The following is a 20,900-nucleotide window of genomic DNA, read 5'->3' on the forward strand; positions in this document are numbered from 1 at the left end:
ATTTCGTACCTGGCTGGGAGCCATGTTGGATGACACCTTCTACCTTGAGAGCAAGATGAGTGTTAGTTGCTATGGATACAGGCTCACCTGATGCTCTGGGTGATGGTGATAGGTTGAGCTGTAAGAGGACGAATGAATAATTTAAAATCAATTCTGAGCTTAGCAAATTAAATTTTAAAGATTTGTAAGGCATCAAATAAGTGTATCGAAAGTGTTTTTTCCTCTACTTGTAATGGGTTTTTTTTTTAAAGTCCACAGGATGATTTCAAAAATGAGGAATTTTTTTTATAGAAAAACCTTGTAATATCACACCAAATTTATGTGTGTCTTCTTTTTTGTTTCATATTTGCCATTTTGAGGGTTTTGTGCACCCACTTGGTATAATCAAACATACAATGACGAAATACGATACGGCTAAAACTTGATTGATTCCTTAAACCTTATATTAGCACTTTGGTTGCCTTCTTTGCCTCTCTGCATGTTTACATGTTTGCCACACATGAAAATTGCACAAAACAATATGCACTAATGATGGGAGGATTGCTTTTTACAACACAACAATGGCTTTGCAAAATTACTGATCTTGATCAGTTTCAGATAACCATTTTAACACTGGTGTTTATTAAGCAAACATTGGAAACACTTGAACAATCTGGAGGCCGTTGGCACATATATCCCGAGATAAATACTATGTGGCACAGGGAGATTATTTGTGTGGCATGTAAATAGTTCGACCCACAAACCTTGATACTGGTGGACTGAAGGGCCTGGTAGAAGTATCTAGGAAACCCAAAGGACATCTTGAGCAGAGCAAGACAGGCTCGTTGAATACACTCGGTGTGCTGTGTGGACACGAGGGAAACAGAGCAGGGAAAAGATATTATTAGTCATGAAACATAACAGTTGTGCGTGCTCTAGTTGAGCTACCCACTCAAACAGATCACAAGACTCAACTACATGTATACTGTAGCTGTGTTTACAGCAATGCCAGTAAAATAAGAGTTGAAATAAAACAGACAATTAAAAAAAAATTAAAATTCTTCAAGAGATGAATCCCTGCAGAACAGACCTTGTTTCAGTATCACAATAACTGTATGTCATTGGACAAAATATTCCTTTAAAGCGCCACTGTACTACTTATAGCTACTTGCGCCCTCTATATAGCAAACAATACCTAATTAGTGACCCCATGATCCACTTTTTCTTATGTTAATTGAGAGCTGATTTGATGAGATAACCACCTGTCCAGTGACATTGCAGGGTGATCTAATCCCTCCTGTAAACTAGTACAGATGGGCTTTAAACAAATCACATGATATTGACCTCAAGGACAACTTGCAATCACACAAAATACTTCATAACTCTGCTTTTTAAACATCAAGAGAGCCATTACATCATTGCTATTACTTTTAATTATATTACTTTACTTCATGTGGAGCATCAGAAAAATAATAAATTGCTGACGAAACGAAGCCTTTTGTGTTCACCTGGTGTGATACTGGGTTTCCTTCCGTCTCTTCCAGCACCGTCTGGAGGTCAGCAAGGATCTGATTGGTCACTCGGCTGCTCTCGGCCATCAGGTCATTGCCATGGTCATCTGCATTGCTTGACCCTAACAGGTCCTGCTGGATCATGTGCTTGCCACTAGTAAATAAAAAATAAGACAGGGAAATTATGGAGTGTATTAACATTATTATTGTTGTTAGATGGTATCAGTCAATTTTTACTATTATCACTGATTAAATTTTCTTTTCTTAATATAAATTTCAAGTATGAAAATTTATTGAACTCTCTTTATCATTCTTTTGTATCTATTGGTGCCCCTGTATTATCAATATTCTTGATTTATACAGCATCCAATATAGTCTAAGGGGCAGTTGTCCTATAATCTTTCAGACAATACAGTTCAAAGTTCAAATTTGAAAGGGTATTGACACTGGTAGGTACCAACCTGTAGGATGAGCTGTTGAGTATCAGAGCATCAATCAGATACACCAAAAGAAGGCAATGCCTCTGAAGACTAGAAAAACTCATCGTTAAGGAAACTTATAACTGATTCTGCAAACATACAAACTCATACAATGAATGTACAAGTTTCCAGGTAAAACTGCATAAAGACCCCCCCCCCCATCATACATAATTGTGCATAAATCTCTTTATCTCCACTAAAAAAAATTATAATAAAATGTGTATATCCCACACAATGTTTTCTTTCAATGTAAATTTGCCAGTTTTGCTTTACTTTGCAGTATGGTTTTTCAGGTATTGTAGAATATGCCAATTCACAATTCAGCATCTGGAACAGACTCTCTACTATATCACCTAATGTCCATGAGAAGGTCAAAGCACTTCCTACATCACAAAGGATACATCTTGATGCTACCGAGCGTGACCAGGTCAGCATCAAAGGACGACAGGTAGAGATCAGCATAGCTATCAGCTAGAGATTGCAGTCTCTGAGATGATTTCTGCATCTGCAAACAATTTACAAAAAAAACATTTCTTCTTCGTATTCAAGATAATCTGCCTCCTTCAATACTGAAGATTCTTGCAGATGCTGTATATACTCGGCCTGATTGGAGTGTGCAGGTGGACCACTACACCTGGGTTTCCCCCTACTCTTATACAAATAGTGCAGTGGGTTCATAACGTGCAAGACTGTCTGTGATTGTCTTGTACACGGGACCTCCATTTAACGTGCTATCCAAGGGACGTTTCTACAGCGAGAAAGGAAGGTAGGAAGTATATTTTACTTTATTCAAGATTTAGCATAATCATAATACTATAATTCTTTTCAAAACATAAGGTTACAAACACATACCTGAGTGGCCATGTGACCACAGCGCAGTAGATCCTGCCCTGTTGTCATGGCAACAGCCGGTGCTATGGCAGGCGGAGGACAGGTCCTGATGCTGGCTAGGTTGGTCATGAGGACGAGACAGGCGTGAAGCCAGTCGGCTCTCAGACGGGTGAACTCTGTCTGGAACTTGAGGGGGTGGTTGGGCGTGGCTCCAGCCTGCATTCATTTAAACAAAAGACTTGATATAGTCACAGATAAAATCCAATCCAATCCAATCCAGGTATTTATAAAGCACCAATATCCAGTTGCCTAATCAAAGGCGCTGATGAGACTGAAAGACTACCAAAAATGTCTGTTCATGATTCTAACTTGGAAAGACAAAAAAGCAGTGACTAATTGTAAGCAATCTGAAATAGGTATGTCTTTAGTTGAGTTCTGAAAGTGGATAACTGGTGACAAGAGCGAAGGATTTGGGGAAGAACATTCCACAATCTTGATGCACAGGCAGTAAATTATCAATCCCAGATAACAGAGAAAGAAATCTCTCTGAATTTGTTAACAGTAGGTGATTTTCAGAGGAATAAACAAATACACAAAGAAGAATGAAGCACTGGGCAAATAGCAAAAGAGCATGTTAACAAAAAGTAATATTATGATGGCAATTATGTAATTGGCCAGTAAAAGGTACCGGTATGTGTCTTAACAGTGCACATTAATTAAAACTAGATGGAATTCGACTGCGCGCAGTCGAAAATGATGCCTCCGTTATAGAGCAATTTTACAAACCAAAACAGAAAAAAAAAATTGAATTCACGTTCAATGGTAATCCATTGACAGGTTCTCAGAATATTGTGATTACAAGCAATTTCTCATATACATATATGACCCTTTGATCTTTGACCTCATGACCATAAAATCTACTCAGTTCATTGGCTCTGCAAGATGTTCTGAGTTAAATAGTAATCCATCTGTCAGTTCTAATGAGAATGCGTTCACAAGCTATTTTTGCATACATAATGGGCCCATGACCTTTGACCTTTGACCTTATGAACCAAGAATCTACTCAGTTCATTGGCTCTGCAAGTAACAAACATGACCTAATTTTGGCATGAATCCATCAATCGGTTCTTGAGATAACGCGATCACAAGCTGTTTTTGCATTCATAATGTGCGCTGTGGCCTTTGACCTTTGACCTACGTGCTCCAAAATCTAATCAGATTGTCTTCTTATGGTGATACACACTATCATTAAGTTTGAAGTTTAAATCTCCAGTGGTTCTTGAGATATGATAACAATCTCAATGTATGGAATTTCATAAGTTGACCTCTATGACCCTTGACCTTTGACCTACGTGCTCCAAAATGTAATCAGATTGTTTTCCTATAGTGATACACACTATCACCAAGTTTGAAGTTTAAATCTCCAGTGGTTCTTGAGATATCATGATAACAATCTCAATGTATGGAATTTCATAAGTTGACCTCTGTGACCCTTGACCTTTGACATACGTGCTCCAAAATCTAATCAGATCGTCTTCCTATGGTGATACATACTATCCTTAAGTTTGAAGTTTAAATCTCAAATGGTTCTTGAGATATCGCGCTAACAAACTCAATACAAGGAATTTCATAAGTTGACCTCTGTGACCTGTGACCTTTGACCTACGTACTCCAAAATCTAATCAGATTGTCTTCCTATGGTGATAAATACTATTCCCGAGTCTTAAGTTTAAATCTTAAATGGTTCTTGAGATATTGTGATAACGGTCAAACGGGACGGACGTACGGACGGACGTACGGACGGACGGACGGTACTACTCACGACAGTATGCTTGTGAGATTTTTGTCTTGTGTGTCTGAAAAAAAGGGGTATCTTGTGTGTCTTTTCATTTTTTCCTTCTAAAGACTACTTGTGTGTCTTAATTCCCAACTTCTTGTGTGTTTGTCTAAAATTAAATGAAAATGCATCTTGTGTGTTTTTTAATACAATATGTGTTGAGACTGGTTTTTAAAATTAAAATTAAGGCTTGTATGCCCAAAAGACATTATTGTCTACCTCTATCCAAGTCAGGAAAATTAAGGCTTGTGTCCCGCAAAAACACATCATTTACCCGCCTAAGTCGTGAAAATTGAGGCTTGTGTGGCAGAAAAGACGATCAGCTACCCTGTCCAAGACAAGAAAATTAAGGCTTGTGTGCCTAAAAAACTTGATGTCCAAAAAGTATACAACTATTTATTTGTGACTTTTGAATGACCAAAAAATTGATTTATCTTTTTTCCTCATTGAATAGAAACATCACACACATATAATACAGGTAATGCAATAATATTCCAATGCTGTGGAGGAACCAATGAAAAGCCAAGGAGCTTGTCATGGCAGAAAGATTATTTACCCCTGTCCAAGTCAAGAAAATTAAGGCTTGTGTGGCATAAAAAACATTACATGTATTATATACCTCTGTCCAAGTCATGAAAATTAAGGCTTGTGTGGCAGAAAGACATTACATGTATTATATACCCCTGTCCAAGTCAAGAAAATTAAGGCTTGTGTGGCAGTAAGACATTATTGTCTACCCCTGTCCAAGTCAAGAAAATTAAGGCTTGTGTGGCAGAAAAACATTACATGTATTATATACCTCTGTCCAAGTCATGAAAATTAAGGCTTGTGTGGCAGTAAGACATTATTGTCTACCCCTGTCCAAGTCAAGAAAAGTAAGGCTTGTGTGGCAGAAAAACATTACATGTATTATATACCTCTGTCCAAGTCATGAAAATTAAGACTTGTGTGGCAGTAAGACATTACATGTATTATATACCCCTGTCCAAGTCAAGAAAATTAAGGCTTGTGTGGCAGAAAGACATTACATGTATTATATACCCCTGTCCAAGTCATGGATATTAAGGCTTGTGTGGCAGTAAGACATTACATGTATTATATACCCCTGTCCAAGTCAAGAAAATTAAGGCTTGTGTGGCAGAAAAACATTACATGTATTATATACCTCTGTCCAAGTCATGAAAATTAAGGCTTGTGTGGCAATAAGACATTATTGTCTACCCCTGTCCAAGTCAAGAAAATTAGGGTTTGTGTGGCAGAAAGACATTACATGTATTATATACCTCTGTCCAAGTCATGGATATTAAGGCTTGTGTGGCAGTAAGACATTATTGTCTACCCCTGTCCAAGTCAAGAAAACGAGGGCTTGTATGGCAGAAAGACATTACATGTATTATATACCTCTGTCCAAGTAATGAAAATTAAGGCTTGTGTGGCAGAAAGACATTACATGTATTATATACCTCTGTCCAAGTCAAGAAAATTAAGGCTTCTGTGGGAAAAAAAAAAATTACATGTCTGCATTTAAAGTGAATTTTGATGTGGAATTGGGAAATCTTAATGAATTTTGATATTTGGAATCTCAAAGTTTGTGAATTTCAAAGTTTAAATTCATCCAATGTACAGAAAGCCAGTACAGAAAACCAGTTCTGTGGCATAAAAAAAACATTACATGTATTATATACCTCTGTCCAAGTTATGAAAATTAAGGCTTGTGTGGCAGAAAGACATTAGATGTATTATATACCCCTGTCCAAGTCAAGAAAATTAAGGCTTGTGTGGCAGTAAGACATTATTGTCTACCCCTGTCCAAGTCAAGAAAATTAAGGCTTGTGTGGCAGAAAAACATTACATGTATTATATACCCCTGTCCAAGTCAAGAAAATTAAGGCTTGTGTGGCAGAAAGACATTACATGTATTATATACCTCTGTCCAAGTCATGAAAATTAAGGCTTGTGTGGCAGTAAGACATTATTGTCTACCCCTGTCCAAGTCAAGAAAATAAGGGCTTGTGTGGCAGAAAAACATTACATGTATTATATACCTCTGTCCAAGTCATGAAAATTAAGGCTTGTGTGGCAGTAAGACATTATTGTCTACCCCTGTCCAAGTCAAGAAAATGAGGGCTTGTGTGGCAGAAAGACATTACATGTATTATATACCTCTGTCCAAGTCATGAAAATTAAGGCTTGTGTGGCAGAAAAACATTACATGTATTATATATACCTCTGTCCAAGTCATGAAAATTAAGGCTTGTGTGGCAGTAAGACTTTACAGCACTGGCTTTCTGTACATTGGATGAATTTAAACTTTGAAATTCACAAACTTTGAGATTCCAAATATCAAAATTCATTAAGATTTCCCAATTCCACATCAAAATTCACTTTAAATGCAGATATCCATTAAAATTCTCAAAATCACTTTGCCGATGGATTTTCAAAGAGGAGTATTGACAAAAAGAATATGTCACGTAACTATGAAGAATTTTTATTTCTTCAGAGGCAAAGTTGAGTATTTCATTATTTGCTAATGGAATACGTTTTACACATATCTGGAACTTTAAAGGTACTATGTCCATTTGCAGGCCCCAAAAATGAAAAGGTTAAATTCCAACAGCATTTGAAAGACAATATTAATTTAGAACTTTCCAAAAAAAAAGGGGGCTTGAAAATGTCTTTAAGTGGGAAAATAACGACTATTAGTAGTTTAATCAACTAAAAGATGAAGTTGAGTTCTGGTTTTGCGATTGCATTGTGAAAGAAACGGTGTGGAATCGACCAGAAAAGGTTGATCATCTAGCATATAAGAATTTGTGTGTATTGCAAGGTTCTGGAATCATCAAAATGATAAGAAATTTGGCCAAGTCTTGGTAAAGTTACAAACACAGTACACAGAAAGATGTATATGGGACTACACAACCACGTGGCGTAAAAAGGCTATTCCCCCGAGTTTTACGATGTTACATGACATATTTAGAATATGAAGGCATTTGAAGAGCCATGCTTTTTAAGGGAACATGTCTTATCTGATGTTCTTCCACACTTGCATAATAGGAATGATAACGCTCACAAATTATTTTTCACCTCTTCCCAGAACTCAACCTTCTCTTTAAGAGCTATAGAGCCAGTAATTAATAATCTGATTTCAGACCACTGTACTGCAGGGTCAATGTCGCTATTCATAAGGACCGCTATTCATAAGGTTTGCTATTCATAAGGTCCGCTATTCATAAGGACCGCTATTCATAAGGTCCGCTTTTCATAATTGGAGAAAAGGGTCATTATTCATAAGGGTCATTATTCATAAGGACCGCTATTCATAATGAAAGAAGAGGGTCGGTATTCATAATATTAGAAGAGGGTCGCTATTCATAATACAAAATCGGGTTCGTTATTCATGAGGGTCCCTATTCATAATATTACAAAAGGGTCGGTATTCATAACACAGAAAGAGGGTCGCTATTTATAATACGAAATGAGGGTCGCTATTCATAATACGAAATGAGGGTCGCTATTCATAATGCAAAATGAGGGTTGCTATTCATAAGGGTCATTATTCATAATCGATGAAGAGGGTCGCTATTTATAATAGGAGTAGAGGGTCGCTATTCATAATAGAAGAAGAGGGTCGCTATTCATAATAGAAGAAGAGGGTCGCTATTCATAATAGGAGTAGAGGGTCGCTATTCATAATAGAAGAAGAGGGTCGCTATTCATAATAGAAGATGAGGGTCGCTTTTCATAATAGGAGTAGAGGGTCGCTTTTCATAATAGGAGTGGAGGGTCGCTATTCATAATAGAAGTAGAGGGTCGCTATTCATAATAGAAGAAGAGGGTCGATATTCCGGAGTAGAGGGTCGCTATTCATAATAGAAGAAGAGGGTCGATATTCATAATAGGAGTAGAGGATCGCTATTCATAATAGGAGTAGAGGGTCGCTATTCATAATAGGAGTAGAGGGTCGCTTTTCATAATAGGAGTAGAGGGTCGCTATTCATAATAGGAGTAGAGGGTCGCTATTCATAATAGGAGTAGAGGGTCGCTATTCATAATAGAAGTAGAGGGTCGCTTTTCATAATAGAAGAAGAGGGTTGCTATTCATAATAGAAGTAGAGGGTCGCTATTCATAATACGAAATGAGGGTCGCTATTCATAAAACAAAATGAGGGTCGCCGTTCATAAAACGAGAAGAGGGTCGCTATTCATAATAATAACAAAGGGAAATATTGGATGGAGGCCATCCCCACAGCTATGGCGTCCTGTACAGGCACGTAGCCAGAGTTTGATGTTTGGGAGGGCACATACATGTAATCGATCGAGGTAAACAAAAAGGGGGGTCTAAAAAAGTTCAACCGATCTTGGAAATTTGGGGGGGCACGTGCCCCCCCCCCCGTCCTGGTCCTGTAGGGGGTGACATATAGCCCTGAATAGTTGTCTCTTTTTAAAGTAGTTATATTTTATCTGTTATCTTTGATAATTATATAGAGCCAACCCCCGCTCATGTGGTGACAGGGAAAAAAAAGAGTAAAACATAACACACATGTAATCCTATCGTAAATTGTCCTCCTTGTTGGAAATCTTGCCCCACCACCCTGCCCCCGACTGATCTTATCCAGGCTACGCCACTGAGACATTAAGTAAGCCAAGCAGGCCCATTATCCATTTTAGTTTGCTATTTAAGAAACTAGTAATTGTTTATACGACAATAATGTTTTTGTAAAAAGTAATTTTTATTAGGACTCATGGACCTACAAATTATTGAGCGGGATTGGACCTGACCATACGCCTAGTATCTACTGAGCCCCCCCCCCCCCCCATCAGTACGCCCTGGCGCGGATCCAGAATTTTCCAATAGGGGGAGGGGGGCGGAAATTTGAAAAATGCGCAGACTGTTTTTCAACTCAACATACCAATACTGACAAGGTCATATTAGAAGCACGATGCCGGTACCTACAAGCAGGCACAATTTTGGAAAGGGGGGCAAGCTCACTTCACGTCTCTTGTCCGATATCAACATTCCCCGTTTTTAAGTTACACATTTTTTTGACATTTTCATCGGGGGGGGGGGGGGGGCTGAAGCCTCTTGCCCGAAAAGGTAATTTTCTAGTTCACAATTCGGCTAGTGAGCGAAATGAGCGAGCAAAAATATGAGCATAATATGTATTTTGTGAAAGTGACGATTTGTTGTATCATTCTCGACGCATATTTCTTGTTTGAATTGAGTTCCCCCCCCCCCCTCCTGCGCAAAGCGCGTAAGCTCTGACCTTTCATAATTTCATTAAATTATTAGAGAAAGAAGAGGATTTGTTGTACCATTCTCGATTATTAATCCTTGTCTGAATTCAGTTCCCACCCCCCCTCTTGCGCAAAGCGCGTAAGCTTTGACCTTTCATAGCTTAATGAAATTATTAGAGAAAGAAGCCGATTCGTTGTTCCATTCTCGACTCTGGCTACGCGCCTGCTTTAAAGGGAAAATGAAACAATTATGATTGTGATAGCACACAATAATGTTAGTAGAAATAGTAAAGAACAAAAATTATTGCAACAACCATGGATAAATCACGGCCGGGAGCGTGGGCCGAGTCTCATATCATAGTTTTGTGTTATTGGGTGAGGGGGCGTAGCGACCAAGTGAGATTTTGCAATGTTGAATGCTGACATTATGCACTCTAGGAAATCCATAAGCCCAATTTGTAAGTTCTTTCCGCTATATATCTTTCTAGCTATATTTCTAAATTTCCTGGCGGACGTGTCCTCCTATCGGGCCCAGGATCACTGCCCGTGTCCATGATTACTACCAACATGAGCTCAAATACAAGCTCAAGCGAGTTTATATGAGCTGAGGCCAAATGAAGAGCAAAATAAGAGTTGTGAAGCGGCCCCCCTACCGTTAATTACAAAATTGACTTTACAGCGCAGGGGCTGTTTTAACGTTTAACTTTGATTCCGTGGCTCGAAAGTTACTGTCACTAAGCGCCATTTCCTTGTCTTTCCATCTTTCTCACCCGACTCTCCCCCCCCCCCCCCACTCAGTGTTATCTAGGGTACGCGTACGTACTTCCCTCTGTTTGAAAGCACCCCTCTATCTCCGGTGTGTAAAGTCAGTACGGGCCGGATTTTTGTGTATTACGGGTCGGACTTTGTTGGGTGAAAAGTACTCCTTTACCGGAGATTTTGGGAACACGAGTTCTGTCCTTCCGACCCCGAAATGGGAGGGAGAAAGGGGGGGGGGGGGGGGGCTTTTCTTTTCCCCTCTCTCTGTGTTTCTTTTCTCTTCTTTCTTGTCTCTTTTCTTCTATTTTCTTTTTCTTCTCCTTTCTTATGCTTCTCCTTTTTTTCTCTCTTCTTTTTTTCCTCTTTTTTCCCTTTTTTTTTGCGCCGCCAATAGGGGGGGGGGGGCCGCGGCCGTTTCGGCCCCCTGGATCCGCCACTGAGTATGCCTGTGGTGTCCAGTGGCGTATCTGGCGCTTGTTCTCGTTTTGGAGGGGGGTGGGGGTGAGAGGGGCGCAAAAACGTATCTTTTCCCCCTTGTTTTTTCTTCTTCCTCTTTATTTTCTTTCCCTTTCTCTTTTTTGCTGAGGGGAGGGGGGAGGCAAGGGCCTTTCAATCCAAACCTTGTTGGCGTGCATTTTTGGTTATATGCGCCGTGCATTTTTGGTTATATGCAGACTGCGTACCTCTCTGCCCTGCGCGTATCCCGTGTATGCGCGTGTATCTGACACGAAGGCAATCTGAATGTAATCGAGAAGGCTCACTTGACTCCAACTTTAATTTATCTTTAATATAAGGAGTAAAGCATAATTTGTTGATTAACGTTCTATTAGATCTTCTTTGATGTTGTACAGTATAAAACAAATAATGAATGTTTTTCATTCGTTTAATAGTGCAAATATTTTCATTCCTTGAAAGATTAACATTAATTCTATTCAACTCATGAAAATATTTGTACTATTGAACTCATAACCATTCATTATTTGTATAATAATCCATGCCTGTCAAAGTCATGAAGTTTTGGGAAATTTTGAAAAATGGGTGGATAGTGAATCTTTACAATTTTGATATATTTGGATGCCCCTGTGGATGTGGATGTATTAAAAGCACTAGTAATTTTAACCCTTAAAACACTTCTGCTTTCAAGAAAAATTTAATATTAAGATTTACCGGTGCTCCCGGTAAATTTTAATAAATTTCAAATAGCTCCTACGGCCGTACAATGGTAGATGCGACCATATGTAGTTGTGGTATATAATTTCCGAACGGGAATAGCTTATCGGTCGATTTTAGTCAAGAAACATTGTTTTATAGCTTAATTAATATCTTGACCTTGAGAGGGAGCTATACAACATAAAGTGTTTATTATTTATAATTTCATAACTTTAGAGTCGATTTCGACCGCGACAACGATCAGTGAATATTGTAGGATCGCATATGCTTCCAATATGTTCATTTGAACCAAATTCACGACCCCATACCAAAACTTTGTATTACCTTTAAGGCTTGTGTAGCAGGATGATACCAAATCATCTATACCTGTCAAAGTCACAAAAAGTAAACTTTATGTGCAAAAAAAATACATCATAATCATCATCTACCCTAATTGTCCCAGTCAAGACAATTAAGGCTTGTGTGCCAAAAAGACATTATTATCTACCCCTGTCCAAGTCAAGAAAATTAAGGCTTATGTGGCATAAAAAAAACATTACATGTATTATATACCTCTGTCCAAGTCATGAAAATTAAGGCTTGTGTGGCAGAAAGACATTATTATCTACCCCTGTCCAAGTCAAGAAAATTAAGGCTTGTGTGGCAGAAAGACATTATTATCTACCCCTGTCCAAGTCAAGAAAATTAAGGCTTGTGTGGCAGAAAGACATTATTATCTACTAGTCCGGCAGCCATCTCGATATACCTTGTTTTAGGGTCTATAGTTTTTTTTTCTTCGGATTATAGTTCCTTAGACCATCAATTTGAAGAATTCGATTGCTGACACTCTGTCAGCATTGAGCAATTTGAGATATGTGACGTCATACAAAATGGCCGCCAAAATCCCCTTTTTAACCAAAATTGAATGATATAAAAAGTTTTAACAGCATTTTACTACATTAAATGGCAGTCAAATATCTTAATTTTTTTCTAGAATCATCACTAAATAAAAATTGCGATGCTGTATGATCACAAATGATATGCAAATTTGCATAATTCGGAATGGCGCCCTCTATAGACACATTAACTTGAATAGTTCAAAATGATGGCCAAATACCAATTTCTAACATGAGATTATCATATGTCATGAGTCAGATGCACTGGATACATTGAGTAAAAATTGTGCTGCACATTTATTTTTATTTTGTAATTTTATACTCGAAGAAAACATGGTTGAATTTTATGCTCTCTGTCCCATAGATATGAGGTGGCATATGGTGAAAAATGCCCATTTTCAGTGACAGCGTTAAGAAACTAGATTTGTATTCTAAGGTACTAGATTCTTTTAAATTAACCTACAAATTACGAACTACCGATACGATACAGGACTATATCCGTTTATAAGTTTGCTTCAAAATCTTGAAATTTGTTTAAAAGCCCTCTAAAGTGTTGGGAGCCCTAAAATATTCCATGCGGAAGAGGGTGTCATTTAACACTTAATTCTGCAAAGTGAGGTCGTGACTGTAATGCGTGCTTCCACACGCATGTTTGCAAATGAGCTCTCTTTTAATAACATTTTCTACAAACGCTTGAGGTAGTTTGAGGTAGTGAGGCAAGGTTTGGGGGTATTTGGAGCTCCTAGAGGCTGTTCACACCGGCAGAGATAGCGCGGTCTAGCGCGCGCTAGACCGCGCTATCTCTGCGGTGTGGAAGGTACAACGTCGTTTCGGTCCGCCCAACAGCGAGCCACGGCGAGCCAACACTGGAGCACCTCTTGGGGGTGGTCCACGAGAGATAGCGTGGTCTAGCGCGCGCTAGACCGCGCTATCTCTGCCGGTGTGAACCCGAGCTACGATAGCACGCCGGATTTCATCGTTCTACACGCGGGGAATTTTATACTCATTCTATTTTGGTGCGATCTGAATCTGAATCGGTACAATAGGCCATTTTCGTAATGTAACCAAATTTAATGCATAAGTGTTTGTGAGGTGCCTCAATACAAATTATTTCATTCACCTGATAGGAACAATAGTATTTCAATAGTCAGAATGCAACTGCATATATTAAGTGTTGCTATATAGGTAGGTCAAGCCATAATGCTTGTCCAACCTGACAACAACTAATGTATGCAGTTTGGATTCTGTCTATTGAAATACTATTATTCTTATCAGGTGAATGAAATAATTTGTATTGAGGCACTTTACAAAGACGTATGCATTAAATTTGGTTACATTACGAAAATGGCCTATTCAGAACGTCACGCGTCATGACAACAGGACCTCTCAAAAAAGGGGGTGCAGTTAGACCGCGCTATCTCACTGCGGTGTGGATCCGGCGAATGCCAATGGGCGGACCGTGGGTCGCGCTACGATAGCGCGATCCATGGTCCGCCCACGGTCCCCCCTTGCGGTGTGAACACGCCCCTAGTCTTCGGACACTTGATAGCCACACGTTGATACGAGCCTCTGACATTCAGTTGGTTGTTGACTGTCCATAACATGAAGCAAAGCATTGAGTAGGTTGAGTGATGACATATGACCATGCTGCATCAACATTGCCAACTGAGTCCTAAGGGAGTCGAATATTCTGCTTCATCACTTTCAGCATTGTACCCTATCCAATGCCAAAGTATGCCCCAAGAGTGTCGCATCCCGTCAATGCATGTCCTGCCAACATCGATGGAATGATATCTCCTAACTTGTCTACATTAGCAGGAACATCAATAACAGTTCAATTTGTGAAGGGGCGTCTCCATGGTCATTGGCGTTTTATAAGTCCGTCATGTAGATAATGATCGATGCAAAAGTAGTACGTAGACGTCTGTGTCATCCACTAGGACCCTAACATACATCTTCTCATTAGCATCAATTCAAATCGCTTGCTGTACTTCGATGCTGCCTGCTTCATCATAACTATGATGTGGACAGACCTTTCCTTGCCATGACATCACTGCCTGGAATCACTTCAACAGGAACCTCATCTTGACGGTAAAGGCCTGCTTGTGCTTTTGCCTATTTCTGAGCACCCAATCATCCTGCAGACTCGCGCATATAATTACGATGTCGATCAACTGTAGTTTGTTGTCATGAAAAGATAGTGAAGTTAGCAACACTAGAGACACGTTTCAACAACTTCTCTCCCTAGCTTTATTGATCTTTCCAAAGCTTTTGACTGCGTACAACATAAACGCCTATGGAAGATTATGAGCTGGATGGGCTTTCCAGCATATATAATTCAACTCATCCAGTCGCTCTACCAATACCTAGAAGCAACAGTAAGAACAGAGAATGGCTACACCGAAAGGTTCACTATTGGTCAAGTTGTCCGTCAAGGCTGCATCCTATCACCATCTATGCTGTATTCATCATGAGAAAGGCATTTTATGGTCAAGTTTCTGTTGGTGGACGAACGATCACCAACCTAAGATACGCCGACAATACAACACTCTCTGGCGTATTGATGGGGAAGGGTTGGGGGGGGGGGGTTGGGGACAGTTAAACCCCCAAACAAAATTCAAACTGTTTTTTCTATATATTCGATACCAGTGATTTACAAATGTTGCTGAAATGACATGATTTTCCTGGGTTTTTTCTCACTTTTTAGTAAATTATAAAAGCGTATGTTGGAACTAAATGACAAATCCTAAATTCACAGTCAAGCAAAAAATATGCTTATTTAAAAGCCTACATGTCAGGGTCCGCAGAACAGCGGGGCTCAGGGGACTCGAGCCCCCTCACTTTTTGTATAAAGTATGTTGAAGAGAACTAGAAAGAAAGAAAGAAAGTGACCCGAGGTGAAATGAGGTATCAAAATATGTTCATCTTACAGTTAATAAATGCCTGAAACCCTTGAGCTTCCAGGGGCTGTGCCCCTTGAACACCACGCCAATTTGCGCTCCTCTCTTCCTGATCGTAAATACTTCACCCCCCCCCCCCCCACCCCGATTTTAAAAAAGTTCTGCGGGGCCTGCATGTAACATGTATGAGTGGTGGTGATGCAGATTGTTTTTCTGCCCCTCTAAGTGTTTTTGCTCAGTATGCCACTGACAACACTTATAACAAGAACATCAGAATAACTACTAGAACTCTTTAAAAAAGAGTGAAGGATGCAAGTGAATAATTTGGACCCTACCTCAATGGGAAAAAGACCTAGATCATGATTGGTGGAAATTAACTACATGCAACAGAGCATGGTGGTTGATGGAGAAGAAGTTGATCAAGTGGACAAGTTTATATAATGTTCTTGGGTCAATGATTGTCAAGGAGGGTGGAAGCTCGGCAATATCTGCCTTTGAAATGTGGTGTTGGAGGAAGCTACTTGGGATATTATCATGAAGAGATTACAACACCAATGGACACAATTAATGTCCATCATCGGAGATCAACCGCCACTTGCTACCAGGATTGACGGTACAAGCTACAATAGTTTGGTCACGTTAGCAGAAGATCAGGAGACAACCTTGACAAATTATCATTCAAGGTACCTTTGAAGGAACACGTAACAAAGGAAGACTCAAGCTCAGATGGACTGACGACCTTCGGGAAATCACTAGCCACCCTCTAAATACTAAAGACACTCTACCGGATTGCAGGAGACAGATGCCGATCAAAAGGTCTCATCAAACGGGTCACAATGGTGAGCCATGATCTATATGACAACGACGACGACGACGAATAGTAAGAGATAGTTTCTTGGAGGGCAGCAGTGACGCGGGACTCAGTTGGAAGACTCTCGACCCGTTATGACCTCTAGATACTCTCGGATCTGTCAAACACCAAGCAAAAATCATCAGATTTTCATCCACAGCAGAGCACAACCATCAATGACTGTACAAGGTTGTTCCAGTGTCTCATGCCTGGCTGACATCTCAACTTTTGTCAAATTCTATAAGTCCGTCTTTGACATGGGAGTGCTCGTTTCCAGAATCATCAAAAAGTGCTGTTGGGACTGGTGAAAGCTCTTATGACAAAATGTCCTTGATATTGACCTCTCTTGAACTTGTCTGCAGTCCTATTACTCTGGAGTAGATCAACTTTTCATAGATTTTCGTATCCCAACATTGACTTCTTCATGGCAGCCATGGTTTGAACTTTCTTGGAAATTGTGTCATAGAATCCACCAGGTAATATCTTTTGAAATTCATGCATCTGTCTAGTATAGATGTCAACTGTTTTATCCACTTTCACTGACGTTGGAGCAATGCTGGTCTAAATAAAGCCTATCAATTGAATAATAATGTGTGCCGTAAAACCACTTCTCACCGATTTGATGAAACATGAATTCTTTCATAGCCATTTTTTTTCTTGACATATGTAGGGTAGGTGTAGGGAATTGGAGACCACCAAGCTTGAACCCATCACTGTCTGTCCGTGTTGGCTCCAATATTGATATAGCGACAAATGTGGCCTTAAACAACACTTCTGCATATATCCAATTCATTTCGAAGACTACAATGCGTTCTCTCTCCGAGAAAATTGGCAAAATTGACCAAGATATTAGCAATTATGATCGTAAAAATTTGCTCTGATATAAAAACACAATTTTCACTGAATGTTGTGGTGTATGCAGATATTTAGGGGTGGCTCTTAAAAATTAGTTTTAAAAGGAAGTTTATGAAATGTGCCAACCATCACAGAAAGCTTATGGCCATTGTATGTTGTGAATGGGTGTTGCAATTCACATTATGAATGGTGTCTGATCAGAAATGTGTGTAGGTAATTGGGGACACCGGGTCCAAGATGGGGGCCTACTTCTCCCCAGTTGTCCATTTCATGTTGAAAGGCACTATCATGAAACACATTTGGTCGTACGTGTCACCATTCTAATTTGAATGCATTCAATTTTAAGAAGTTGTTTCTATGCTGTGAGTTTGATCAATGTAAAAGTCATATTGCCAGAACATTATTCTGAAAGTATTTTAACATAATTGAGAACACCTTTATTACTGTAAACAAAAACTACAGAAATATTTTGGGCCACATTGTTTTGAAATCGTTTCAAAATTTCAGTAAGTTCATTGGCTCCATATATCTCTTTCAAAAAATGTTTGAACTAACTATAACAATCCCATTTTCATTCAAATTGTATTTAAAATGTCTTGATTTGTAACTGTCCCTTATTACCTACACATGTAGGTAATGAGAGACCTTTGGTGATGACGTCATTAATCATTGTTATCTTATTAATCAGTTACATCATGACCACAATTTCGTTACAAAATAAAGAGAAAAAATACTAAAGGGAATACAAAAATGTCTGTATGTGTAACATTGTTCATGTTTATGTAAATTATGCAAATGTGCTTAAGGGTCTTCCATTCCCCACACCTACCCTATCTAAATTTGTACCAAACACGATGAAAGATTATGCAGCACAACTGCAATTGTTGCCCCCAAAAAGCATTTAATATGATTTCAACGTGACATAGATTTAAGAAATTGGCATTTGGCTGGCACATATATTTTATTCAAATTAATATGTTTATAGAGGGCGCTATTTCAAAATATGCAAATAAGCTGGTCATCTATGGCCATGCAACATCACAAAACATTTTGTTAGTGATGGTCCTAGAGAAATACAGACATTTGGCTGCCAAAAATTGTAGAAAAATCCTTATTATATATTTATTATTCATTTTTAAAGGAAAATCATGTACTTTAGCGGCCATTTTGTATGACGTCATATATCTTAAAATGCTCAAGGCTGACAGAGTGTCAGCAATCGGATTCTTGAAAAAGAAGGTCTAGGCAATCAAAATCCATTGAAAAAAAACTATAGACCCTAAAACAAGGTTAGGCCAATAATCTGCATTTGGCTGCCGGACTATACCCCTGTCCAAGTCAAGAAAATTAAGGCTTGTGTGGCATAAAAAAACATTACATGTATTATATACTTCTGTCCAAGTCAAGAAAATTAGGGCTCGTGTGGCAAAAAGATATTGTCATCTACCCCAGTCCAAGTCAACAAAATTAGGGCTTGTGTGGCAGAAAGACATTATTATCTTCCCCTGTCCAAGTCAACAAAATTAGGGCGTGTGTCGCAGAAAGACATTATTGTCTACCCCTGTCCAAGTCAAGAAAATTAGGGCTTGTGTGGCAGAAAGACATTATTGTCTACCCCTGTCCAAGTCAAGAAAATTAAGGCTTGTGTGGCAGAAAGACATTATTGTCTAACCCTGTCCAAGTCATGTAAATTAAGGTTTGTGTGGCAGAAAGACATTATTATCTACCCCTGTCCAAGTCATGAAAATTAAGGCTTGTGTGGCAGAAAGACATTATTGTCTACCCCTGTCCAAGTCAAGAAAATTAAGGCTTGTGTGGCATAAAAACATTACATGTATTATATACCTGTACCACTGTCCAAGTCAAGAAAATTAGGGCTTGTGTGGCAGAAAGACATTATTGTCTACCCCAGTCCAAGTCAAGAAAATTAAGGCTTGTGTTGCTAGAAAGATATTGTTATCTACCCCAGTCCAAGTCAAGAAAATTAAGGCTTGTGTGACAGAAAGACATTATTATCTACCCCTGTCCAAGTCAAGAAAATTAAGGCTTGTGTGACAGAAAGACATTATTGTCTACCCCTGTCCAAGTCAAGAAAATTAGGGCTTGTGTGGCATAAAAAAACATTACATGTATTATATACCTCTGTCCAAGTCAAGAAAATTAAGGCTTGTGTGTCAGAAAGATATTGTCATCTACCCCAGTCCAAGTCAAGAAAATTAAGGCTTGTGTGGCAGAAAAACATTATTGTCTACCCCAGTCCAAGTCCAGAAAATTAAGGCTTGTGTGGCAAAAAAACATTACATGTATTATATACCTGTACCACTGTCCAATTCAAGAAAATTAGGGCTTGTGTGGCAGAAAGGCATTATTATCTACCCCAGTCCAAGTCAAGAAAATTAAGGCTTGTGTTGCTAGAAAGATATTGTTATCTACCCCAGTCCAAGTCAAGAAAATTAAGGCTTGTGTGACAGAAAGACATTATTGTCTTCCCCTGTCCAAGTCAACAAAATTAGGGCGTGTGTCGCAGAAAGACATTATTGTCTACCCCTGTCCAAGTCAAGAAAATTAGGGCTTGTGTGGCAGAAAGACATTATTGTCTACCCCTGTCCAAGTCAAGAAAATTAAGGCTTGTGTGGCAGAAAGACATTATTGTCTAACCCTGTCCAAGTCATGTAAATTAAGGCTTGTGTGGCAGAAAGACATTATTATCTACCCCTGTCCAAGTCATGAAAATTAAGGCTTGTGTGGCAGAAAGACATTATTGTCTACCCCTGTCCAAGTCAAGAAAATTAAGGCTTGTGTGGCATAAAAACATTACATGTATTATATACCTGTACCACTGTCCAAGTCAAGAAAATTAGGGCTTGTGTGGCAGAAAGACATTATTGTCTACCCCAGTCCAAGTCAAGAAAATTAAGGCTTGTGTTGCTAGAAAGATATTGTTATCTACCCCAGTCCAAGTCAAGAAAATTAAGGCTTGTGTGACAGAAAGACATTATTATCTACCCCTGTCCAAGTCAAGAAAATTAAGGCTTGTGTGTCAGAAAGACATTATTGTCTACCCCTGTCCAAGTCAAGAAAATTAGGGCTTGTGTGGCATAAAAAAACATTACATGTATTATATACCTCTGTCCAAGTCAAGAAAATTAAGGCTTGTGTGTCAGAAAGATATTGTCATCTACCCCAGTCCAAGTCAAGAAAATTAAGGCTTGTGTGGCAGAAAAACATTATTGTCTACCCCAGTCCAAGTCCAGAAAATTAAGGCTTGTGTGGCATAAAAACATTACATGTATTATATACCTGTACCACTGTCCAATTCAAGAAAATTAGGGCTTGTGTGGCAGAAAGGCATTATTATCTACCCCAGTCCAAGTCAAGAAAATAATGGGCTTGTGTGGCAGGAAGACATTACATGTATTATATACCTCTGTCCAAGTCATGAAAATTAAGGCTTGTGTGGCAGTAAGACATTATTATCTACTCCAGTCCAAGTCAAAAAAATTAAGGCTTGTGTTGCTAGAAAGATATTGTCATCTACCCCAGTCCAAGTCAAGAAAATTAAGGCTTGTGTGGCAGAAAGACATTATTACCTACCCCTGTCCAAGTCAAGAAAATTAAG

The 20,900-nt window shown here is 39.0% G+C and overlaps 1 protein-coding gene across 1 annotated transcript in view; it reads right to left on the bottom strand.

The window, feature by feature from the left end:
- Window positions 1-20,900, bottom strand: part of LOC100889092 (integrator complex subunit 7) — a 49,402-nt gene that overhangs the window by 1,258 nt on the left and 27,244 nt on the right. Inside the window, exons 13-18 of the mRNA XM_030999672.1 lie at window positions 2,822-3,016; window positions 2,371-2,474; window positions 1,952-2,020; window positions 1,488-1,644; window positions 744-842; window positions 10-118 (exon numbers count right to left, since the gene is read on the bottom strand). Coding sequence (XP_030855532.1) covers window positions 10-118; window positions 744-842; window positions 1,488-1,644; window positions 1,952-2,020; window positions 2,371-2,474; window positions 2,822-3,016 — 733 coding nt within the window. The remainder of the gene's footprint in view (window positions 1-9; window positions 119-743; window positions 843-1,487; window positions 1,645-1,951; window positions 2,021-2,370; window positions 2,475-2,821; window positions 3,017-20,900) is intronic.

The sequence above is a fragment of the Strongylocentrotus purpuratus genome, unplaced genomic scaffold (genome assembly GCF_000002235.5).
Source record: "Strongylocentrotus purpuratus isolate Spur 01 unplaced genomic scaffold, Spur_5.0 spur5_scaffold_5, whole genome shotgun sequence".
In the NCBI taxonomy this organism is placed as follows: Eukaryota; Metazoa; Echinodermata; class Echinoidea; order Camarodonta; family Strongylocentrotidae; genus Strongylocentrotus; species Strongylocentrotus purpuratus.